The 25807-nt window shown below is 39.8% G+C and overlaps 1 protein-coding gene across 5 annotated transcripts in view; it reads left to right on the top strand.

Moving 5' to 3' along the window:
• The window catches only part of FGD4 (FYVE, RhoGEF and PH domain containing 4), a 110466-nt gene that overhangs the window by 36909 nt on the left and 47750 nt on the right, over window positions 1–25807 (top strand). Inside the window, exon 1 of one of the 5 annotated variants that reach the window (XM_065681653.1) lies at window positions 17083–17212. The exons of the other annotated variants lie outside the window; for them this stretch is intronic. Coding sequence (XP_065537725.1) covers window positions 17197–17212 — 16 coding nt within the window. The 5' untranslated portion in view covers window positions 17083–17196. Of the gene's footprint in view, window positions 1–17082; window positions 17213–25807 lie in introns of those variants that run through there. 5 annotated transcript variants of the gene reach the window in all.

Raw genomic sequence — 25807 nt, 5'->3', positions numbered from 1 at the left:
GTTGTAATATTGGAAGCATGATTGCTGCAATGGATGGAGACAGTCCATGTAATTGAACTGGTGAGGAGATAGCTCATCTCCCTGCTGTGAATTCCACTTTTGTAAGCATTAAGAATTTGGAAGGGAAAGGTTTATCGCTCATTGACATCACTTAATCAAACAGTGGCCGTGAGAGCGAGAGCAAAACAGATGCTTGTCCCTCTCCTAGCAGGCGCATGCTCCCAGGCTATGTGGGCACCATGTGAAAGAAGAAGAAACCCCATAGTCTTGTTTCGTGTGATACTGAGGAAGTATGTGCTAACGCAAAACTGTGGGGCCTGAAAATGTTTGGGAAGTAATGGGAGTGCAACTTACCAGGCATGAGGTCTTCATTTGCTTTATATCTGTGGAGATGCCACTGAGGAAGCATTTGCTATCTGCAGTGCTTAATTCATTGCTTTCCTTCTGCAAAGTACTGTATTTTTTTAATTTAGGAAAACTGTTTGAGGTAAGACTGTAAGACCATCTCTGTCATACAAAGGGATCTTAAAGTATGGAAGCTTTAGTCCTTCTGTGCTTATCACAAAAAATCCTGAAATTTTGCAGATTTCAGCACTTACAGTTGCTCTCGGAATGTTTTTTATACTCTTAAAAATGCAGACATCCTGTTCCCCTTGAAATGAACTTCCTCAATACAAAATGGTATTAAAAGAAAAGCATACATATTATATTAAAGTTGCTTTCTTTTTAGAAACAAAGGTGGTACTGTAACAGAGCAAGCAGATCAATGGTTTATTGTATTGCTTTATCTCTGGCAGCAATGTACAGTTGGTACAATTTTCAGGAATTACAAGGTTGTCTTAGTAGAACTCTAAAAACAGGTATGAGAAATGGGCATGAGTTCAAAAGCGATTATGTGTGAGGCCTGGTGTTGATTTCCTAGATGCTTTATAATTGTTTGCCTTTATAAATAAAGCTTTCAAATCTCATGCATAGAATGGAGGTTAACTTCTGTCAATACGCCATATTCTAAACTCACATAACTTGTCTTGGGTGAACAGATTTTAAGTGGTCATCACCAAAAACCCCAACGTATCCAATATGAAACACACACATTTCTAAAGCCCAGTTTGAGTCTCCAGTGACTCAAGTAAAATACCAAATCTTGGTCTATCAAAGAGGAGCTATGAATGGAAAAAGCTGAAGCACATGGTGTCATCATTATAAAAGACAATCCTTTCAGTGGAATCAATTCAGAAGACAGGATGTCAATATGATCTTTATTTTCCATTAATATCTTCCAGCTAAAACCAGTTTATTCTTAAACTCCAGATAGGCTCAGACTGGGCCTGAAAATAAGGGGAGAGGGCTAAGTTTTCTTGTCCACCCCTCATCAACAGTATTTTGGATGTGCTGTTTTGCTCTCTCCCTTTCAAGCAGTTTGAATAAAACACATCAGATGTACAGAGGGTAGTTTTTCAGTGTTGCTCCATGTAACTTAGCTATTGCTTTCCTCAAAATATGCAGTGCATCCGTTGCACCTTTCTTTGTGTGATAGCAGCTCTGTGTAGTTTATTTGAATTTTTGCGTTGTATCTGTATAAAATCAGACTTTAAAAGTAAAGAAATTCCAAATAAGAAGATGAAACAGGTTCTGAATGCCTTTCATTCTGCCAGCAATCCTCCTATAATGGGTACAGCTAGTGCTTGCTTAAAAACAGATGGTCTAAGGGGTTTTATCTCTCTGGAACAAGTTTTCTAATGCCAAAATTGCTTGTAATATTTCAGTAAACATATTTTTTTTTTTTTAAATATAAAGTTAGAATTTACATAAATCTAGAAAATTACTTTGTAGGAGGTCTCTTTCACGAAAGAAAAAAGACTGTAACTGAACTCCAATCCCTGCAATTTTGAAGTCATTCTGTTTGCCAAGAATTGTAATTGCAACAGTTGGGTTGTTTTTTCTGACAAGGCAGAGGACCTATTACTATATTAAAATTAATTTCTGAGCCATAGTCTTTACTTTTAAGAGGCAAACCAAGAACTGCTATTGGCGTATTTCATAAACTGAAAACACTGAAAAGCTTTTATTAGTACCCAATTTCCTACTTAATTTGACAGTTGTTATCTTCCTTCCTTCCATTATTTTACCCATGTTGCTGGTGGATGATTAAGTGTGGTGTCCATGATTGGTTACGAAATTTTTGATGATGTCAAAATTGCTTCTTTAGAGGAAGAAAATGGGTTTAAATTAGCAGCATGGGTCAGAATGATCTGCTAGTCCTGGAGAGGAAGTTGACAGACCTGGGTTTAGTCCCATGCCTGTCACTGGTACCCACAAGCACCCTTGTGAGCTCTGCGAAGTCTAGATCCTCTTTAGCTGCCACACTTTCCACGGTGAGGACTCTGGTACAGCTTATGAGTACTCAAGCACTGTCAGCAGTCATCTGAGAGGCTTCCAGTGTTAATGTGCTGGCAGTTTAATAGTGGCAGTTTAATAGTTCTTACCTATGTAAGAATTTGCAATCAGGCATTGGCACAGGCTGCCCAGGGAAGTGGTGGAATCACCCTGGAAGTGTTCAAAAACTATGTGGATGAGGCCCTCAGTGGCATGTTTTAGTGGTGGACTTGGCAGTCCTGAGTTAGTGGTAGGACTTGATGATCTCGAAGGTCTTTTTCAACGTAGATGGTTCTGAGAACAACTTCATTGCACTCGCTGTGAAACAAAACTAACTTCCTTATGCAGTGAGGATGTTGGAAACTGAAAATTTGGAGGGGTGGGAGAAAATTGTTGAGCTCTGTGCCTGGAGCCACGCTCATGAAAAGACAGGCTTTGTTGTGATGTTGGGTTTCTGCACAGGGTTTTTCAGTCTTTTACAGGAACAAATGCTGCCCTGCAGGACCAGCTACAAGATCAAAGATGCCATTAAGGGAGAAAGGAAATAATTTTCCCTTTCTCAAAAGAATAATTCACTAGACCTAAGCTAGCATGTAGGAACTTCCAAATTTGGCTCAGCTTTAAGTAAAATTACCCACAGTTTTCTGACACACTGTTAGTCATAAGTGCTGCATAGTTTTGAGAGTGAGGGAGAGAAAGTTTGAATGCGTCTTTAGTCCCATGGACTACTGTGCCGTGTGATTTTGTACACCCGGTGTTTCAAGCCTTAAGTATTTATGCGATCTGGTCCTGTGCAACTAACTCAACAGTATTTAAAGCTTTAATGTGTTATTTCAAAGCTCCTTTTGGTTTGCAGACAAGATCATTATCACTTGGTCTTGAAAAGCCACTTCCTTTTCCCCTCCAGATAACGCTGGTGGGAATTTTGCTGCACACCACTGGTGTAGGTGTGTGGCTGTGCAGGATTTCGCCCAGTGACAGCAGTAGTTTCAGGTACAGCTTTGAAGCAAAAAAAGCCCTTTTCCAGACACGCCCCCCTGGCAGCCTGATCATGCAGCAGAGACAGGGTGGTTTTGCCTGCTGCTGAATCAGCGTTGGTCTCAGCAGATGTGGAGCAGATAAGCTGGCAGAAGCCCTAAGACCAAAAGCAAGGGTTTGTGTAGTTGGTAAGGAAAAGCTGCGTTGGGAGATGACAGTGTTCTTGAGGGGAGCAATTTCAAGATCTAGGGGATAGAGGTCAGGCAGCAAACATTCCCATCGTGCTGAAATTAAACCCATACAGGTGAAATAAGCCTACCTTCATAAAATGATTTTGTCAGGGGGGAAACAAGCCTTAGCTAATTTCTCTGCCCCCCCTGTTATAACAGTAGATGAAAACTCTCACTAGCTTCACCTCCATCTTAGCGTGTGTCTTGCCCCCGTGTGACGTGGGAATAGGCAGCTTCAAGGTTAAACCTGGTTGCAAGCTTTTGTTAAGGTGTTCTGCCTGCTGGCGAAGGCAAGGCACCTGCTAGGCATGCCCAGTGAGCACTAGGAGCTGGCTCTCCCCTCACTGAGGCTTTACACGGCTGAAGCACAAAGAGTGCTTGTTGCCCAGTCCCCGGGAGTCTCCCAGTGCTACCACTAGCTGGGGAGGACTGGTTACCATGGAGGCTGCCATCTGTTCACTCCCTGCTGGAATGTGATTATCCTTGCTGGGTTGGGAACCAGCAAAAGCAGGGGAGCGTGTGCTGACGGCAATTATCTGCAATGGAGTGCGTTAATGGAAGGCTGGAATTAGCTAGCTGGAGAAGCACATAAAAGGATTTTACCAAAACTATTAATGATTTTTAGCCAAGAGGAGTAAGCTTTTTGCAAGGTCAGTCCTAAATTCATTATGTATGCATGTAATTTTTAATTGGTGCAGTGGCTTTTTGATTTGAGGATGGTAGCACCACAGAAATAATGCTTATTGTTCAGAGGGTGTGTATGTGTGTGTGTGTAATTGTGTTTTAAAGACCTTTGTTTGTCTGTTTCAGTTCAAGCAGTTTAATTTGGGGTCGTTAAAGTAGTAAGTCAGAACAATAACCGGGCAAGCTGACACAAATGGAGCAATTCGTATCTCTTGTCTTTCTGAAATGCTGTTCACTGCCAGATCTGTTTGATTTATATGCCTTTTCACTCTGATTGCTTTTTGTCTGAGTGATTTCTTTCTGTATGTGATATGTGTTTGTTTTTCGTACTGGCATGAAGGGTGAGAGGAGGGGGAAATGTTCAAACGGAGCTGGCGATACAATGGATGTTTAGGCTGTTTTTTGCAGTTTGCTCAGAGAAAGCAGTGTAAGGGAGGCAGAATGCAGGAGCCAGTTTTCCACTCTTCGTTCCCACCCTCTGCCCCTCTTTCCAACTCACTAACTGACCAAACATTTTGGACTTTCTCTTATGGAGCTTAATTGTACGGAGACTTCACATGAGTTTTCAGGACACTCTGCAGATATTGTGACTGGTTTTTAATGGCAGGATTTCATTTAGAAGAGAAAATAAAATCAACAATGCATGCATGTAAGGCTTTTGTGTCCTATAAAAGAGATTATTTGTTGTGCTGTAGGGGCTAGGAGTATTACATGTTTTTCATAGTAAATGCATGCCGAATGTTTGTGTGCACTTAACAAGGGGCATTTAAATAAATTTGTACCCCAAATAGACAAAATATTACTTCAGCAGATATTTTTAGTCATGTATGGGCTTTCCCTTTTCAAATAAAGCTCTTATGTTGCATCCCTCTTGCCAGGACTGCCATTTTTATTTGGTACGGAGGAGGACACTACTAGAGGCCTTTAATTGAAACTGTGTCAGTTTTAATTCCACAGACCTGCCGTCTGTTTTTATGCACTGAAAATGCCAGTGTCTTGGAGTCTGGGAGGAAAGTTACCAATGGAGTTAATAAGTCACAGTTACAACATATTTGACTAGGATAAATTTTTAACCTACGAGATGCTTTCCAAGTCTTGGTGCCTAGCACAAGCGTGTGTGTGGGAGGTTGAGGTGGTGTTTATTTCTTTCAGTATTTTAACTGTTTGTGGTGTATGGGCTTTTCTTCTGCTACTGGGAGACTGGTATATGTGTCCAAAGTCCTTTCAGACTTGCACACTGGTGGAACAGTTTGAGCACTCTTACTGAAAGATGTATCATCTTGTAATTAAAAGGATCTTTTTTTTTAACCCCTTCCTTCTCAGAATTTAAGTATTGTGTTGCCATTCAAGTGGGTGATTCATGCAAAACTTGGTTTTAATGGGCTGCAGTGGACTTGTTCACATGTGCAAGTTTCAGGTCCATAATTGCCTTGTCGAAAAGAGTGCAGGAGGCAGATTGGCTTTTGTGCTTGAGAAAGAGATTAGACTTTCACCTTTCAGATGCTATGCTGAACCTTGCTGGAGGGAAGGGCAACCATCCCAAGGTTATTCTGCAGTTAGTTTCTGTTCCCTGGTCTCTTTTTAGTAAAGCAGATGTTACCTGAAGGATTTGCTGTTGCTGTAGGCATGAATTACTGGCCCATTGACAAGTCTTCACAGACAGCAACAATCATATTGACATAAAGGTAATGGCTTGTATATTCCTTCCAGGGGTGACTTCTCCAGATTGCTAGCTGGTGGTATCCTGAGAAGCTTGCTTTTCCACTGACTTTGCTAAACCTGTTTCAAGGATAAATAGGGGACTTTACATTTGGCATTCTTCAGCTTAGTATATTCCCTGGCGAGCACTGTGTAAATGTCCAAATAGTCTTGAGCAAACTATTTTATTTTTTTTTTATTTCCTTCTTGAATGATCTATATGTGGTTGTTGAATACTTTTTTTTTCTTATTAATTTTTGCTTTAGGTCAGTAGGTCTGTGTTGATTTACAGATGCAGGATTTAAAGGCTAGACATTCTTTAATCCATTTGAGCATCTGGCCTTTCATAGTAGACATCACATTTCCATGTAACAGAGGAACTGTGTAATGTCTGCTTGAAATCAATGATTATTTTTCTAGCAGACTTTTTTTAATCTTCGGTAGATTATTACAAGTGGCTCCGGTGTTTATGCTTAATGCAAACAAATGAGGGTCAGTGTGATCTGCTACATGATCTCTTGAAGGAGATTTATTCAAAAATGCAAGCTTTGGGAGCCAGCAGAGGTGAGGGGTCATACTGAGTAGTGACTTGTGGGTTTTTTTTATGAGATACAGTTCAATTTAGGTACATCATTTTAGCAAAAAAAATACATTTTGAATGAACTCCCAACTAAGTAGTGTCTAGAAATACAAGCTAATATACAGTGGGTTTATGGTAATCTTGTTTATAATGTCTGTACATACTAAGCTTTCAGGAAACTTGCCATTAAATGGTAAAATCATGAATGAATTTATAGGAAGCTAGCTCATATATAAACGATCACAATTGTTTTCTTCAAACAGACAAGTCTTTCTGCTTTTCACTTGACACATGACTGTGGAATGCTGTTTGACATGACTTCGACTTATTTATACATTGTATTCAGGCTGCTACTTGGCAGAGTTTTTAGATACGATTAATTTTCAATACACTTTTTTCCTGCTGTTTACGTATGTATTCTGAACATTAAAACAAACGAGCAAGTGCGGGCTGTGTACTGTCTCCTTATGGCAGCATGGCTATTTCAAGGTTAATGCCCACAGCTCTCTCTGAAGGGCCAACTGTTTCGCAAAGTCCGGGTGCCTGTTTACAAACTGTTCTCTTTGCAGCTCCCATGAAATAATGGAGTCCTCGGGGCGCTGGATGTGGGAGGATAAACCTGCTGACACAGGCACTGCTGCTGTTGGCCTGTTCACTGGGCCTTAGTAATGTAAAATTGCTTGCGTCTTTTATGCTTTGTATGGGTGGGGATAAAATGCAGGCATTAACACTTTTGTTCATGATGCTAGAAATTGCTGTACTACATTTTAGAAAATGTCAAATATGTTGAATTTGTTCTGAAGCAGTTCACCGTTCTAAACTGCTGCGGTGAGACTATGAGTAATTAAATGTGAGAGACTGGCAATCTGTAGATTGATGATAAACCTATGAATTGTGGCAGGTTTTTTAAGCATTTTCCAGAGGTGCTTGCATTAGTACAGAAGTACTTTTGTGCTTTTGGGTTGAGGTGTCTAGTTGAAGAACCTGAAGACTCAGAGCTTTTCTGCAAATGATTTCAGAAAACACTCCTAGGTAATCCTTGTTCACAGCTGGGGGAAGAACAGGGCAAGGATAGATGACTGTATGCTAGCAACAGAATAGCTTGAAGTGGAGTTATTTCTAAGTTGCTGAGGGTATTTTTTATTATTATTTTTTTCCCAAGTTCATGCAGTTGCCCTTACTATATGTAATAATTGGCCATTCATTTTAAGTAAAAAAAAAATACTTGGACTGATAGAGATATGGGAACTGTTTACTTTCTGATGAGTATCTGAGCAAAGTGAGTACTTGAGTATATTTGGAAATGTGAAGCTCAGGACTGGAAGGAGCTATTTGGTCACTGAGGGGCTTTTGTGTGGTTTTTTTTTTTCCCCTAAGCCCTTAGTCACAAGCTGCCACGTAACTTACATCTCATTGAGAAGTTCAGTAGACTTTTCTGGTACACAGAATCACAGACTGTTACTGGCTATGAGAAGCAAACTTAAAACATTTAACTGTAATAAATGACCAAAGCCCAATGTTGCTTCAGAAATTATGCTTCCGAAACTGAGCAAGAAAGACTGAAGTCATTGCCAACGTCATATGATTCCTCTTAGCAGGACACTTAAGTAGGCACATGACAAATGAACTCTACTAGTAGCATGATGCTTACCTGGACTCAAGAGCCACAACCAGTCTCCAGTGCTTCAGGGGAAAGGGAACACAAAGCAGCCAAATTTTGACTCAGAGGAAAGAATAGTCTGCTAGTCCTGGCAGGTGGCTAGTGTAAGTGCCTTTACAACTGCTGATCTTTGGTGGATGCTTTGTTGCAGGTTTTGTTATGCTTGTCCTTGACTATCTGTAGACATCTACTGACTTGTGTATCCTTTGGACAGTACTTTGATATTGTGGTTTTCCCACAGTTGCAGAAGCACTTTACCTTCATGAAGTTCATATAGATGCAACTAAACGTGGTATTAAGCAGTGTTTCAGTTTGTCTGTTCCACTTACACTTGTAGCAGCACTTACTGGAGATGGGGAAAAAAACCCTATGTTCAGCTGCCCGATTAAGTAGTGTTGTCGCTATAGTTCTGAGTATCTGCTTTCGATTGAAACATTGAAAAAAAAAAAGATTGAAACAAAGTACTATGCAGGCTCTTTTACCAAAGGCTCATGAACTAGGGATTGAAGCTTCACAAGACCTGAATTCCAGTCTCTTCTGCAGTTAAGGGTTTTGTTTTGCAGGCACTGAGTAGCACCATGGGTGGTGTGGTGTGTTCCTCGGAGTGGTGTTAAAGATAGCTGTTGTTTGAGTAGTACAGGGGAAATTAGCTCAAGAGTTTGTAATATTACTTGAAAGAACAAGTTGATCCTGTAATGAGTTATTCCTGCAGGGCACAACCTGAAATTTTTCTTCCTAGTATCTCCTTCGCAGTCATAGCATCTCTTGTCTGCTTCTACAGCCCTGCTCCATTTCCTACACAAGTAGTTCTGTTTTGTTTTCCCCTTCTTAAGGAGGTCACAGATGCTCAGGAAGATGAGTGAAAACATGAAGTGTCTTTCCTGTAATTCCAAATACCTTGATGGCTTCCCATATCATGCTTGCGGCAGTTACATTAAGACTGAGATCTATTAACTAGAATAAATAATTTGATGCTAATTTTACTTGCATTCAACATGATTGAGTATTGTTAAGCTCCCTGAAATATTGAAATGATTCATAGGCTAATACAAGATTACCTGCTGCCTTTCTTTAAAGATCCTGTGCCACTTTTCTTTACAGCTGTAATAGTTCTCTGGCAGGTCTATGTGCCAGGGTAGTTTCCATGACTAATACTGATGTTTGTTCTCTTCAGTAGCTTTTGTTCATACCATTGCTTTGAGCCTTATGTTAGTGTTTTGGACACCTGCTTAAGGACTATAATGCAACTGGCAAGTGATTTAGTCCCTTGGCTTGTAAAGATTTCTGTATATAAGTCAGTTTGAACTGTGGAAGCTGCTAGAAACAAATCTTAAAGATAGCTGCTATAAGCCAAAATAAAATGGAAGACTTAGTGGTGGAATTAGAGCTTTACTTGAGAGCTGAAACACAACTGCTAGTGTCTAATATAACCCTTACTAAAGTCAGCAGTGCTGCACCCCTCTGCTTGTGTTCTGTTATTCTGGGTAAATGCTCTTTTTAAAAACCAAGTCTAGAACAGTGTAGTTAAAGCATCTTGCCCACCAATTATTCCACATTTTATCACTTGTTCTGAAAGCTGTGGCCTGGTTTCTGCAATAACAGACTAATTACTGCTTGCAAATATTGTGTGTGTGTGTGCATGTGTTTATAAAGCTGATTTTATTGATTGTAAAATACAGTTTTTCTGAACAATTGACTTAGATCTTCCAGACTTGTCTTACTGCTGATGTTACTCATGTTATTGCTGATGTTTCTCTGGTTTGACTGAGAATATTCCAAAATTTTCTTATTGTTGAAAAACTGAAAAATGTCGAATGTTTTTTTTGCTTGCTGCTTAACTCAGGAGTAAAACTTCAGTTGGTAACTGCATTGGGGTTTTTTGTGTACGTATATGTCTTCTATGGAATGTCCTCAGCTTGTGTGAATGATCCACAAAGCTAGTAGAAGCGTGATATTTCTGTAATCTGATACTACACATTTTCAGTGCAAAACAATGCACAGGACACAGTCATGAGGAGAGGGAAAAGCCACTCAATCCAATGTGATCTGCTGTAGTCTTATTTGTCATGTTTTGACAGATAAAAATTTTCATTGTAGGTCATTGAAACCACTTTAATCCAGTTTATCACAAAACTGGATGGCATTGTAGAATCTATTTCAATAGGAAAGACAAAAATGAAACTTGACTATGTCTGTTTTATAGCTGGCATCTCTGATTCTAGGTTTTCAGAATTCATAGATAGCAGTAAAAGGACTGTGGGAAAAAGCTTATTGATTGCTTTTGTGTTAAAACAAATGATGAAAAGCTATTACTGTCTGGCTGATGAGGTCTGGGGTATGGATAGCAATAATTTAGAGGAAATTATAGTTTCATTAGTGCTGATGTGGTCTCTGTGAAGGCTGTGTTTAACCATCCACACACCTTCATTATGTAAAACAGAGTCATAGCTGTCTCTGATCTTGCACTCTTATGGCACCAAAAGCTGAAATAGACTTCTATATTCTCTTATTTCTCACCACTATCTATATTGCTACCTTTCTTTTTTGAAATAAATTGATTTGAGGAATTCCTTTTTATCACTTTTCTCAGGGTGCTTGAAATACACAAGGCTGGATGGACTGGAAAAAAAGCTAGTATTCATGGTAGGGAGGAGCTCTGTAATGACTGTCCCAATTTCCTGACTGTCCTATAAGAACTAGACTAAATTGGCCCTAACAGGACAAAGTCAGGAGGCTGAAGATATTCATGTATTTGAGGCAGAAGGAAACGGTCACAAAAGGGTAGTGGAATTTTTTGTCCTGAGACCTGAAGCAGTGAAAGATGTTCCTGACCAGGCAGGGGACTGGACTGCACGATCTTAAAGGTCTCTTCCCACACAAACTATTCTATGGATCTGTGATTTTAGGAACTGATGTGTTCTGGAGAGAGTTAATCTGGTGCTTTCTATAATGTGAGAGACGGAATGAAGAAAGGCAGAAGGGGAAAAGCATATGTGTCATGCCATCAAGTTTCTTTTTCTCGGAAAACATGGACTCAAGTGTTAAGGTAAAATACATTGAAAGTGCCTATGCTGTCACATATTCTGTGTAGGAAATATAAGTGGGATTCAGGAAAAGACTCGACAAATTCATGGTGAAATAGGTTTTCCAGTAGCTGGTAGAATACGGTTACACAAATGCATCTGCTGGCATGGGTGATCCCTAAATATGATGCTGGAGCTGTGGGGACTGTGTGTTTGTTGCTTTCTATTGTAGGTTACTGTAGGTTTGTGTAGGTTACACAAACACTTGATGCTGCTTCTTTTTAGAAAGCAGAGTATTTGAATTTATTTATTTATTTGGTTGGTTTTTATATTTTTTTCCCTGACTGTAGTTTGCATGCTCTTGTCTAGAGCGTGTGATGTACTCGTAGTCTGCCCTGGTGCTTATTGTGAATCTTCCATGTTGTTGTTTATGAAGTCAAATCAAGAATAATTTGTACTTAACTTTTAGTATCTATCACTGCCCAATCTTGTTTTTTTATATGAAAGCAAAATCACGGTCATGCACTCTGACCTGTTTCACTTGTGAGTCTTTGTTCTGTTTGGATTTCTAATGTAGCAGGAATAATTCTTAAGTTATGTATTCAGGTTTTCACTGTACTACTGAATGTAAGGAAAATATTGTGTGGTGGTCATCTTGGCTTCAGTTGTGGAGTTTTTTGGGGGATACGTGTGTGTGTGTGTTGTATGTGTTTGACCAAAATATAAATCAACTGGAAAATGAGTCTGTGCTCTTAAGATGTTCTGCAAAGGTGTTAAATAAGTGATGCATTTAATCTGTGAAGGGGAATAAAGATGGGTGGCACAACACTATCAGGGCAGGTAACAAGCTTTTACCTTTCCCCTTTTCTCCACCCTTCCTTTAAGAAGGGTAGGGGTTTCAGTGGTAACAGCTACAGCATGGTCCCTAACCAGTGTGGGCACCAGAGCTGGACTCCTGACCTAGCATTATGGGCTCTGCTGGTTTAGATATATGTCCTGTCTGGCAGGAGAGCACAATGGCAAGCAGAAATGTCACAGTCAGAGGTAATACTGCCACTGGGGAAGAGGCAGCAGCTGCAGCAGAGGCAGGAGGCCTGAAAAAGCTGCCTCCTCAAGGGGGAAAGCATGGGAAGGAGAAAACAATGAAGACAACATCACAAAAGGCAGAGCTATAGGACCAGAGGGTCTTCTCTTTGTATTTGTTTGCTAATTGTGTGTTATTGTAATAGAATGGATACCACTATAAATAGTAATTTCCTCTTGCCTGAGTCATAACATGAAGCTTTCGCTCAGTTTTGTATTTTTTTGTATATAATTATATATTATATTCAGATCTATCTATATATGTATATAAGGGAGAGATGAGAAATAGTGAACTGTTAAGCCATTCTTTTAAACAGGAGAACTGGGAAATCAAGCCCAGTTGATAGAAGCAAAGCCTTTGACCACTTCCCACATCTAAACCAAAAAAATCCTTTAACAATTGCCAGTCTCTCTTTGCCAGAGAAGATTAATTGAAAAGGGAACCACAGATTCCTGGATTATTTTTAAGTATGGGAAATACTTTAAGCTACAGAAAACCACATGGTAGGCCTTTCTTGAGTTCTTGCACAACGCTCAAAAAGGGAGTAGAGCATAGTCTATGCTCCAGTAGAGCAAAAAGGTACAGGTGGGAAGTGCAGACGATCACTTCCTGTTTCACATGCCTGGGGCAGTGCAGCTTTCTCACAGATTTTGACCTAGACCATTGTATATCTGCAGTTCTAGAGGTGCCCTTTGTTTTGTGTGCCTGCTTGCAGCCCAAGTGAATTTTCTGGTTTTGGGGTTTTATTTCATTGTTACAGACGGATCTGTTCAAAACTTCAGTATTTAGCTACCTGTGTGTTTGGATTTTTATTTTTGTAAAGGTACGGTTTTTATCCATTCACCCTTCTGCATAAAATCATTTGTTACTGATTTTAGTCTTTCCCAAGAATCTTGAGAAGGGGAGCACACAGAAGGTTTGACAGAAGTGGGGGTCACTTTGGGACAGGGGGGTGTGGTGTCTCAGTAGCTTATCACATTGCCCTAAGAACAGTTGGGAGCCAAACTGAACCCCTCTGCACACCACTGCTGGGCTTCTGAGAGAGACTTATAATAGCACCTCAAACTACTTTGGGATAAGGACAAAGGATGCTTTCATTTTTCCTCAGGCCCTAACTGCTGTGCTTTTGAACTACTGGGGTGTAAAGGAGGGAGAGGGGTAGAAAGCAGCGTGAGTAAACAACACCACTTTATGGGAGCCCTGTGAAAGGTGCCTTTTTAGTTGTGGTTTTACATCTCTCTTGGACTCATTGAGATGTCTAAAGATCTCTCGCAGGGAAAAAAATGTCGGGGGATACTTTCAGTGTGGAGCACCAATATATTGAACTTACAAGCACGGATGTGCTTATGCTGCATTCTGTGCCAGGGTGACATGTTACTGATCATGAACAGTTAGTATTAGTGGTCCCTTGGATAAGGCAAAAATCATTCTCTTTCACTGGCTTGAAGAAACTTCATATCATGTCCTTATGCAGAATCCCAGCAAACCTCTTCAAAGACTTTGTGCCTCAAGTGAGTCGGCACTAAGGAGGAGCCAGCTAAAGACAGCCATACTGAATGCTAGGCTGTGATTCATTGTCACATGGGCTAGTTTGGTTTTGGGGGTGTGTGTCAGTGTGGCATGCTGCCCATGGAGCTCTGTAATACTTAGTATTAGTAATGCTTTCCAGGTTTCCTAATAGTACTCACATGACTTCCTTCTTAACTCCAGCTTCATCACATTAAGAATATTCAAACGAGTCAGGTACATAATGTAAGTCCCCTTATCTGCAAAATATGAGAAGCACTGAGAGAAAGCGAATAATATTTAGTTTGTAAAGTGCTTGGAGGTGGTAAACAAAATAAGCGGTGTGTATTTATTATGAGATGGCTGTAAAAAAACTTTAATTATGGGAGTGCCGAAGTCATGCGTGACCCAATAATTTTGATTTAAGTTTATAGAATTAGTCTGCTGTGCAAGTCTCTGGACTGAAGACATGCTGGTTTTAGTATGTGCAGTTATTTTATTGATACTAAATGACAGTAACTACTGATCTTAGTAGTGTGAATTTAGTTATCCACTAATGGAAGTTTTATTTAACTAGTTATCAATGCCTCTTCATCTGCTTTTTAGAGAAATTTATTAAAACTAACTTAATTTTTAAATAAACTTTTCTTTAAAGTCCATAGGCATGTGCTGGTGACAGGTAAGACATAGCTGCACCTCTTGTCAATGAGTTTTTAACTAATATTTGTCAATATATTCTAGTTATATATAGTTATATATTATAGTTATATATGCATTGTGCAGTTTTCATACTTCTGCTCTTACAGTAAACAGTTGAGTGTGAAAGTCGTGTGAACCCAGGGGACTAGGTTAATGAGATGTCTGCATTTTATGAGATTTAATCTCTCTCAAATCTACTTATCTGCTGGCTAATCAAATAGAGAGAAAACAATCTTTTATCCTATTTTTTTTTTTTCTTAAATAAGGAGGAGTTAAGCGTGTGTTTTAAAGATAGACTTTGGTGACCTCTTTTTACCTGCTTCAGTGCTGTTCCTTCGGAAATGAAATAAAGTCCATAGTTATTCATGTGTGTAAATCCCCCTCTGTCTCCTTGAGTGGTAGCAGAGCTGTCATTACTCTCCATGGGCTGTTGCAAGCCGGGGGGTTGCTGCCCCTAACCTTTTGGGGCTGGTCAGAACTCTGACATCTTGCTTATTCTCTTCCCTGCCTCTCGCAGCAGTGGATGGAAAGCAGAGTCTGGTAGGTCAGATGTCATCCCTCCCACATGCCTCCTGTTACAAAGTTCGTAACAGTTACTATATACGTTTCCCCAGAAGGGAGGCTAGATTTCCTGTCCAGCCCCTACTTCTCCTTGTGTGATCCCTTCTCTTCTCTTTGCTTAAAATGATCAATAACTAGCATTTCTGTACCTGCTTATCTGAAAGAATTCCTTCTTGTGCTCTTTTGTAGCCATCTGTCTTAGTTTTCCAACCTACTATGTTGTTTTTATGAAAATTGAAAACTTTGTTACTGATCCCATCTGAATTTAAAATTTGTCATGTACTTGTATAAAGGGCATTATTAGTGGTTTTCCTGGACTGGGAAGAGTACACACCAGGCTGAAGAAAGGCTGGCAGATGGACAAACCAGGCTGGAAAACCAGGCTGGGAAAGTGGTTTGTTTCAAATGTGAGAAACTGAGCAGAAAATCCATCCTCTCTGCAAAGCCTTTTCTGGAGACAGAAGATGTTGTAGATGTACTTCATGTGGAAGCCCAAGCAAGGGGGCAAGCTTTGAGTTATGGAGGATAAAGTTTAAAGTAGAAATATAATCTATGCATGGAGTTCAACTTAGTCTGGTTACTCAGCTACTGTTATTTTTTGTTTTAATGATATATTGATAATCTGGGTGAATGAAATCTGTGTGCATCTTTAAGGAGCTTGGGATTACTTGCTAAGAGTATCAAGGATGGGGAAATGCAACTTCCTAGCCCAGCAGTTTAAAAATAAATACTCAAAAAAAAAAAAAAAAAAACAAAAAACTTGCATGTGCAAATCTTGGTCAACATGCTAAAAATTGGTTCCATTTAGATCTCAAATCCATATGTGTAAAAGTTGCATCTGCTCATCTCAAGAAGAAAAACACAGTGAGTGTTGAAATAACTGGAGTAAAATAGTTGTTTTTCCTGGTTTTGGCAATACCCCTTCTGTTCAACATCTGTAGTAGAAAGGAAATCATTAGCTGCCCTGTTCCAGAGGGCTGTCTCCTCAGTGAAAAACAGATATTCATAACAAAGGATTGTTTTGCAAGTGTGTTCCCCGTAACCCTTGATACTTGTCCTTCAAAGCAGCTCTGCAGTGCTGTGCTTCTACATAGCCTTGAATATGAGGACCACGCGTGGCCGGTGGTGGAAAGGGCTGTAGGGAGCTGTGGTTTGGACCAATGCAGGGGTTGAAAATTACCTCAGCTGCAGTGAATGACAAGCTGGCTGCTCCATTCTGATTCATATTATCCGAATTGACAGGGCTGGATTTCTTTCTCCTGCTGGGATGAAAGCATGCCAGCCGGGATCACGTGGTGTGAGAGCTGTGAACAATAAAAGAAAGTTACTTGCGGTAACTTTTCTTTTCAGCTAATCTTCTCAAAAATGTGCATTTTCACAGTTCAGAATTCACTCTAATATCTCTGTTTTCTACCCTGGAGTACAATCTGTAGTTTCTGACATTCAAAAATAGATTTTAAATTATTCTAGTGAATTTTAATCTGTACCGAATTTGCTAATGTTATCATGACAGTTCTTTAATGTAGACTTTTTTGATCACTGCTCCAGTATCCTGTGTCATGTATTTACTTAATTCTAGGCAAAAATTTTAATAGAGATTATGCAATGAGAAAGATTTAGAGCAATGTGCAGTATAAAGGCAGAATAGAAAAAAGTACCAACTAGAGAAATTTACTAACTTGTCCTTTAACCTTGATACTGCTTTGATTTCAATAGCGACAAAACTTTCATAGCAGCAGAGGCATTAGACAAAACAACTTACAGTAGTCCCTCCTCCTCCTCCTCCTCCTCCTTTCTCCAGCAGTTTGGAGGTTACATAAGCAGATTTCTTTGTTTTTCCTCTTTAATAGTGAACGGACTTCAGTCACTTCTCTAAGCGGACTGGTTTGCATGCTTACGTTTTTCCTCTCAAAACAGGCTTTCCTTCAAAGGGGAGGAGCATGGAGTAATTGAAAGACTCAGCATGTAAGCTGTCGACATATACTGAACATCTGGTGAGAAGTCCTGTCTGGCAACTTATAGGTGGTGTAAATAGGACATATGTGAGCCTGTCATAGGGCTATTACCATTGTGAAATCAATTCCTCGGGCAGTGGTACTGGATTATATTTATAAGCAATGACTTCTGAAACAGGTAAGATTGAATGGGATGCTTCTGTTAAACCTTAACCTCTTCAGAACCTGGGGCATATTTGTGTCCAGAGCCCCCAAGAGTTAAACTTTCTAGTCTGAAGCAAATAAACCGGTGAACATCCAGCTGCCTTGTGATGCAATACAGCTGGAATGCTGTGGTGGTTTTTTCTTCCTATTCTCAGTAAATGAGCTTGCAGTCTCTTGAGCCGCTTGCCTGATACATCTGCTACACCGAGAACTCTACTACTTTTGGCTCTTTTTGCTGCTGCTTTCACCAAATTGAGACTTTCTTAAAAGCGAATCAGTTTTGTGTTGTTTATAAGTGTTTTCTGTTCCTGGCTTATTGAGCTCTGTTTATAGCTGCAAGTTTTCTCTAGGACACTTTTAGAAGTAAGCATTGCCCCTAAGAATTACATCTCTCATAGTTTTAGGAAGTTGGTGCACACTTCTGACTTACAGTCAGCTTTATTGTTGCAATAATCCATTTAATGCTTACACTACATTTAAAGTACAGAATTAGCTTCCAGAATTAAATAATGTTTTCTTTTATTGCACTATCCAGTGAAAGATTTGGATTTTTGCCATTACAAATATCCTTGTCACTGGCTTTTTAAGAATACTGTTAAAAGTACTGCTTTACTTGAGTGTATTTTTCAGTTCTGAGAAAAGTTCAACTTGGGTAAGTTTAACTAAGACTTGCCCAACCTGAACAGATTAATATAAGATAGTAAATACTCTGAATTAAGTTTTCCACAGAAAAGTGATTGAAACAGATCTGTGGAAGGCTTAGATTCAGAATGATGGACTTCCTCTAGAAAACTCTCTGGGACTAATAAGAGGGAAGAGACTCCCTATCTGAGTGAGTCTGAGAGATTTGCTAGAGAAATTTGGAGCAGATGCATGCAAATAGCTCTACGCCAGCTCTCCTGACTTTAGTACTTGTGAGCACCTGATTTTTTCTTGGGTACAAAAGATACTTGTTTTAAAATAGCTCTTTTGGCTTCTTATCTTTTTTTATGATCAAGTTAGAAATTGTCCTTCCCCCTAGCTTTTGATAATCAACCAGAAGGATGGGGATTTTGCTTTTCTTCCCGCTCTTTATGTACCATTTTGCCGTATCCCCAATCTACATGTGGATGTGGGAAATTTTTTTTCACTGATCTAGCTCTTAAGAGCTGTTTTCTAGGATCTGTAATGCATATTCTTTTCCTGTAATGTAACATCAAACTCCTATGAAATTTCAGGAAGCTAAATGTGGTACTGTTTTTGGTATTACAACTCATCTTCCCTCTTGCCCTTTGACTTGGTTTGCATTATTTCAGTTTGCAGAGCTCTACAGTATACTTATATATAATGGTGCATTCTGAATACTAAGTATGTTGGTGAAAGTGTGATCTTTGAGGTTTTTTGAGATCAAGTATGTGAAGTACAAATATATGTGCTTTAAGGTGACGTAGGTTACACTGTCATTGTATTTTCCAGTCAATATATTTCCCAGACTCCAGTTAGAAGCCGTATGAAAGCAGTTAGTACAGGAGTAGATTATGGCACAAATACTTGGCCGTAACAAATATGGAAAACATGTAGAAAAGAGCTTTGATGTATTTTGAAGACTGGAACTCTAGATTTTGAATTTTTTTTTTTTTGGTAGTAATATTCCTTGCAGGTGGAAAGCATCACTGGAAAAACTGATTTCAAGCAATGTCATTTTGAGAGGTTTAATGATACTGTGACCCAGAAGTCCTGTGACCCAACAGAGACTTAAGTGTTTTCATTAGTACTATCACTACGCTTTGTTTTGTGACTGCAGCACTCCAAGTCTTAGTTAGTCTTTTGCATGGTAGGTGCTATATAAACAGACATTCTAATGGTTTATATCAGTGCTTACAAACCCAGTGAATTTGTTGAGTCTTTACTAAAATTTCAAAACAGTTATGGAATGTTCCTCTTCCCCATCTCTCCCCCACTGCCCTGGGTTTATAGTTATTACAAAACAAAAGGATGAAGTTCTTTGAACACTAAGAGTTCGGAAATTTAGTGCTTCTATGTTCCTTACAGTTTGACAGGCAATGACCTTGAGGAGTATAGGTAGTTAGGAAACACAATATTTCCTTTAGCTTGCCATAAAATATTTAACACTCTGAGGGCGCTTGGTCGCTTGTGAAAAATCCCTTACAATCATGACCTGACATTTAACAAAGAAAGAAAGAAAACTAGAAAGAAAGAAAAAGAAGGTGAGGTAACAGCTGGGTTCAGTCATGTAAGGTAGAGAGGGATTGGAATATTTCCAAACATTGTATTATAAGAGAAATGAAATGTTTAGCCTTAAATAAATATTATGTTTTAGGAGTAATTTCATAGATTTTACTTGCTGTTTTGGAAAACTTTCTTCCCAACATGCAAGGCATCCGCCTCTTTTAATGAATATTTTTATTCTCTTTCTTCTGATGCCAAAAACTGAAGCCATAAGGAAAACAGTAAATACTGCATAGAAGCCAGCAACATTTTGTTGGGCTGCAGTTCTGTGAACTGCTTGAGTGATCCAGTGGTCATTTGCTGCCAAAAGCTTGCCCAGTCCCTTACTAGGACTTTCCCAGGCTTTTGGTCTCATCCACAAGCCAGTTCAACTCACTCGCACAGAACAGAACTCCATGGAAGGGACAAAACTTTCTCCTCTTGGTGGGGGGCTGTCTCACTCTGGGGTAGCTGTGGTTTGGGTTTCAGCAGCCTTTTGTTTTTCCTGTCCTGGGGCCTTCAAATGTTTTCATTTTCAAAATGTCTGTGAAGTGAAACATTGCACATCCTTCAGATATGTTGCACAAACCTTGAGCTATTGCACATTTTTTTTTCTTCGTGAAATGTGATCATCTCTGACAATTTAGGGCTAAGATTTTTCCCCATTTGGATTCCAGACAACTTGCATTTGCCTTCCTTCCATAAGGATGATAATGAACTGATGAGTTTCTGTGAAATGGTGATATCTTTCTTGTGTCTTATGGACAAGATATAAAAGCTGGTAGACTTTAACAGGACTGGACAGGAAGGTTCCTGAACGATTTCACAGAAAGGCCTTAAATGTACTTAAATCAGGCTCTTTGTGGCTATTCTTTTTCCTTCTTTCTTTTTTTCTTTTTTCCCCCCAACCAGGTCAAAAGCAGGAAGCACTTGAATTCTTGCAAAGTGTCCAGCTTTGGGTTCTTTATATTTCTGTCTTGGTGCAGTGAGCATTCCCAGAGAGCTGCTTGTTTTTCTGTGTTTGGTAGATGATGGTTGTTAATTGCTTGGCAGGGAGACTGAAGTGCTTGGGGAGCCTGACAGCGGGCTGCCTGCCCCTGGCTTGGCGAGGACCACAGGCATTCGCTACTGAGCAGCTGGAGTGCTCAGTGTTGTAAGGAGCAAGCAGCTGCATGTTTCTCCTCACCCACACTTTGTTCTTTATCAAGTTCATAATTTTATAGTCCCTTGTAATCTTTCACATAACACGGAGTAGTGCCCAGTAGCCTGTTGGGATGCTATTCTGCAGTTAACACCCTGCAGCCTGTTTTTTAATTAGGGCATATTACTTCAAATTTCAAGCCACGTTTTTTTTTAAAGAATAATTTTCTGATTTTAATTCCCCAAACACACTTACTGTTTGCTCCAACCCCACTGAAGTGTTTCATCAGAATTTATGTTATCTGATGGCTACTTGCTTCTGAAAGGGGAGTTTTGTCTTCCTTTCCTCATGAATAAGTTTTCATTGAACTCTAGTGCATCTAAGGTGAACAAATGTGTAAAACTGGCTGCTTTATTTCTTTGGCAGGGTTACATTTCTGATGGCTTAACTTTCCCAGGCTGCATCCTGGGGTGAGATGCCATGGTAGTGCTGATGCACAGAAAGTGGTGGGAGAAGCAGCCAGGAGGAGGGTGGGCGGGCATGGGTGGAATAACACGTGTCCATGACAGCTGGCTGCTGGATGGGCTTTGGGTTGTCAGATGCTGGCTGGACAGAGAGACTGCCTCAGCAGTTGGATGTGGGAAGCAGTTTCCATCTATCAGCAGTAGTTTTATTGGCTGGTGTTGAGGATTTGACTTCTGTTTGGATTTTTGGCTGTTCTGCATTTTGGATATATTGAATTATGTATTTATATCTTTACACACTGAAAGCCTTCTAGAAACTTATATTTATACAACTTCTGCTCAGATCTTCTGAAATAATAGGTCTGTTACAGTTTCAACCTTCTGTAATTAGATTTCCTCCCCTCTCCACTCCCTCCCTCTTGTGTCTAGAGAAGGGGGGATTTGGTTTGGTTTTGGGTTTTTTGGGGGTTTTGTTTTTTTTTTTAGGGGAGGGTTTGCTTGGTTGGGATTTTTTAGTATCCTGTTTCTAGAGATTATTTCTCTTTGTCCTTTTATCAACAGAAATAGCTGATTTCGTGTCTCAAAGCATATGGATGTTTTCTGAAATAGCTGTTGAGGTGAATATGAAATAACTGCAAGATAACTGGGCAGAGTAAAAGATGACAATGTCAGTGACTAACTTGTTAGTCTTCTGAACAGTGTATACTGAGCAAAACGGTGACATCTGCAGTTAGATCAAATTTATAATTTTTTTGAAACCTGTTAGTATTTGTCTAAAAATTTAACCACATTGTTATTTCATAATGCCTTAGCAAGTATGGAAGAGGAGGTCAGTTGCATTTTTCCTTCGTGTAATCCCTGTAGTGCAGGCGTGCTCCTTAATATGAAGTTAGACTGTGCTGCCCAGCATGGTGTCATGCTATTTATCTGACACATGATAACAGGAAAAAAAAAACAAATCATCATCTTAAGACTTGACAAATAAAGCAAGAGAAACACATAGGACTCAGAGGCACAACCCTTACCTAGACAAGTGGTTCTTCTGTGATCAGTGAATCTGCTTATACAAATTGGGCATCTTATTTAGTAAATAGGAGCTCAGGACATTTAGAAACTGATGATTGCCATCTGTACAAAATATACTGATGTCAGTTAAAAATTCAGCAAAAAAACTTAACATAGTGTTAAGTAGAATAGCTGACAGGTTCACCTCACACAGGTCTACACAGAAAACTAAAAGGAAAAAATAGCTTGGAGAAAACTTGATGGAGGTATATCCTGTTCATTTTTTTTTCTTGTGCTAGGTTCATAATCAAAATGGCTATTAATGCAGTAGGAGCTCAGGAAACCTACACAAACCTTACTCAACCCCTTCATTCATCAAGTGCGTAGGAAGCTGTAAATAGCTTGTGAGGTGTGGAGGAGAGGAAGTGACCCTTGGATACAGGGCTCACCAATGTTCTGCTGATCACAACAGGTGAAGAGATTGACGTACATAGTCAGGACAGTCCTGTGACTTAGTGAACTACAGCCATTTGAGAAGCAGCTCCTGAGCTGAAAGCTACCTTCATGTGTTACAGCAAATGAAAGGAGGAATTACCTGAAGTTATCCATGTAGAAATTAAATGGCAACAGCAGGGTAGCTGACTTTGGTTACAGGATTAATTTACACTGCCTTATCCTGGTTTAATGAAGCTGCTGCTACTTACTGTACCCTTTTTCTTTCTCAGTATTTTTAGGTTTGTGGGTTGTTGGGGCTTTTTTTTATGAGTTAACTTTGGGGCTTTTAATTACATGACGCTCATGGTACATGACTTGTAGGGTCAAGAACTGTGATCACCTTTAAGTCTTGTATATAGACTTAATGAAAAGAAAAAAAATATTGTCCACACTGAAAGAGATATTGACATTATTTTAGGAAAAACAAGCCATGAAAAGTCTGTAAAAGTAAAAGGCCACTATTGTGTATTTTCTGTTTCAACTTTGGGCTTGATAATACATGTTCAAAGGCCAAAGTGAAAATAAGGATTTGAGGGAATGTTTTGTAATACAGGAACTAAGTCTATGAAAGAGCGGTGCTTGGTTCCTGTAAACAGAACTCCGGGTACTCAGAGCTTTCCCTTCAATCATATGCCTTTCTGGAGACATGGCTTGAATATTGCTTGTTTCTGCTCTATAAGAAACCTCCATTATTCATTAACTACCTGATGAATGACCATCATCGGCAAAGCCATTGTCCCAGTATGTAAGAGCGCAGGTGACTCATAAGAACCTTCGTGTAAAAGATGCTGTGTTTTTGTGTTTTTGGCAGGGAACCTCAGTCATAGGCTACTACTTTCAAACTGCAAGCTGTGCATTGGCAGCCTATTTGAAATCACTGTTTTCCAGTCGAGGGAGACACTGCTGTGCTTCAGCTACTGCGCTGGGTACTTCTGCTTGCTCCCACCAGCAGCCCTGCTGCCCTATGCGTGGGGATCAGTAACGACAGGTTACTGGGGGTCCTGCCAGCTGAAGAAGCTGCTTGGTCGGTAGGAAGCGCAAAGGCTTTCTGCCTCCCCTTCCAAAAATGGGGGAAGAGGTATGAGTTGACAGCCACAGCAGCAATGGCCAGGAGTAGGGTTGTCATGTATTTTTTCCATGCCTTGCAGCCTCCACCACCTGTGTGTCTCCCCCTGACACTGAGGTGTCACAGCATCAATTTTACCACCTCTGAAAAATGGGACATTAGTGTCACTGCTGGGCTGTAGATGACAGTATGAAAGCAGTGGCTGGCCCAGTAGGCAAGGGTGTAGGTGATGGTGACTGTAGGGGCACTTGTTCTCAGAAGGATCAAACCTGTGCCTTTTAAACACAGTTTTAAGAAGCTGCCCACTGATCCTTTTTCTGTTTTATTTTGCACAACTAGTTAACATTTGTAGTATATGCCACTTGGACTTCTATCAAAATGACTGATTTTCAAGAGTCCACATATTGAAGGTGGTTATTTTACTTGCTTTGCCTTTCCTTTCCTCATGTGTGTCTCCGTACTCCTGACTTCAGAATGCTCCCTCTCTGATGAGGAACATACTGTAATCAGTGCATGTTGCTTGGAGAAAACATAATTACTTCTAAGGAAATAGGTTTTGGGGCTCAGTCTGGGAAATAAGCCATGTGAAGTCCTGTATGGTGCTTTTTATTGTACTGGAACAACACCAGCAGGGCATGTCGTGCTAATCCAAAATTTAGACAAATGTTGAAAGATAATCCCATTAATTACTGATTTACTCATTTTAGTAAGACTCACAGCAGATGTGCAGATCTGTTTGCATGGAAATAACTATTAGATCAGAGTCAAAAGAACGAAGATTGCAGCCAGACAGGGCGACGGACTGAGGCACACTGAGTCTGCCTGCTGTAGACAGTATTGGCAGGAGATTTGTAACGAATGTGAAATTCACCATTCACTTCTTTACTTTGCATGGTACACACTCTACTGAGACAGAGATCAGGAGATTATTGATAAATCTTTGGTAATATTTCATTGCTTCCTCTTAAAGCTTAGGCTTCATAATCTTGAAGCACATAACTAATTTAAATGTGGTGCTACTCAGAGCTTGGCAAACTGTAGCTCTTTAGAAGCAGTTACTATAAGCTGTATTTCAGTCTAAAAATGAAAGTTACCATGAGAGAGATGCATGGTTTCTTTCAACCAGAACAACTGTAAAATGACACAACATAAGAAAGGCAACATTGAATGCTTGATTCCTGTGAATACCTGCAAACCAAACCAGTGCAGTAATGTCTCATCTTAAATGCAGCAGGTATGGTTACATATCTACTTGGAATTGGGTTTTTTCACCAACACTCTGCATAACCCCCCCCCCCCCAGTTTATTAGAAATGATTTCAGAAGTCAAAATTGTTTCTCCTTTTAGAATATTTTTTGTGTATTGTGCATGGTTAAACTATCTGAAATTTGTTTCAGTTCTCTTTCTGTATTACTGCTCCATGTACTGTTGCAAGTGGTTGACATACTCAGTGTTGTACATATCACAATTTGGACCACAAATATGCATACCACACCTCTGCTCTGTGTTACAATGTTAAGGTTTCATATCTACCAAGTAGCTGAGTATTTTCTAGTTCTTGGCAAGTATTGCATAGCAAGTGTTTGGCCTGCCAGTTTTAAGTTCAATATTGTTTCATCTGTTTAACTTCACCATCAGATGTTGTGAGTGCATTCATAGGGGTCATTGAACTAAAAGAGCAATACACTTTTTGCTGTCTACAATTTGTACCTACCATACTTACTTATTTTCTCCATGCAATAAATGTTACGAAAGTGAGGAAATGAAAAATGAAAAGAAGAAAAATAAAAAAAAGTTATTTGGTAATTCTAGGAATCGTAGAATCATAGAATTAACTAGGTTGGAAAACACCTTTAAGATCATCAAGTCCAACCCAGGACTGCCAAGTCCACCACTAAACCATGTCACTGAGGGGCTCATCTACACGGTTTTTCGACACTTCCAGGGACAGTGATTCCACCACTGCCCTGGGCAGCCTGTGCCAATGCCTGAGCACCCTCTCTGAGAAAAAGTTGTTCCTAATACCAAATCTAAACCTCCCATGGCACAGTTTGAAGCCATTTCCTCTTGCCCTATCACTTTTTACTTAGGAGAAGAGATCAGCCACCTCCTCTCTCCAGCCTTCCTTCAGGTAGTTATAGAGAGTGATAAGGTCCTCCTCCCTGAGCCTTCTCTTCTTCAGACCAAACA

Source organism: Lathamus discolor, chromosome 1 (genome assembly GCF_037157495.1).
Source record: "Lathamus discolor isolate bLatDis1 chromosome 1, bLatDis1.hap1, whole genome shotgun sequence".
Classification (NCBI taxonomy): domain Eukaryota; kingdom Metazoa; phylum Chordata; class Aves; order Psittaciformes; family Psittacidae; genus Lathamus; species Lathamus discolor.
Note: the sequence above shows the minus strand (reverse complement) of the source record. Positions and strands in the feature narration are given on the sequence as shown.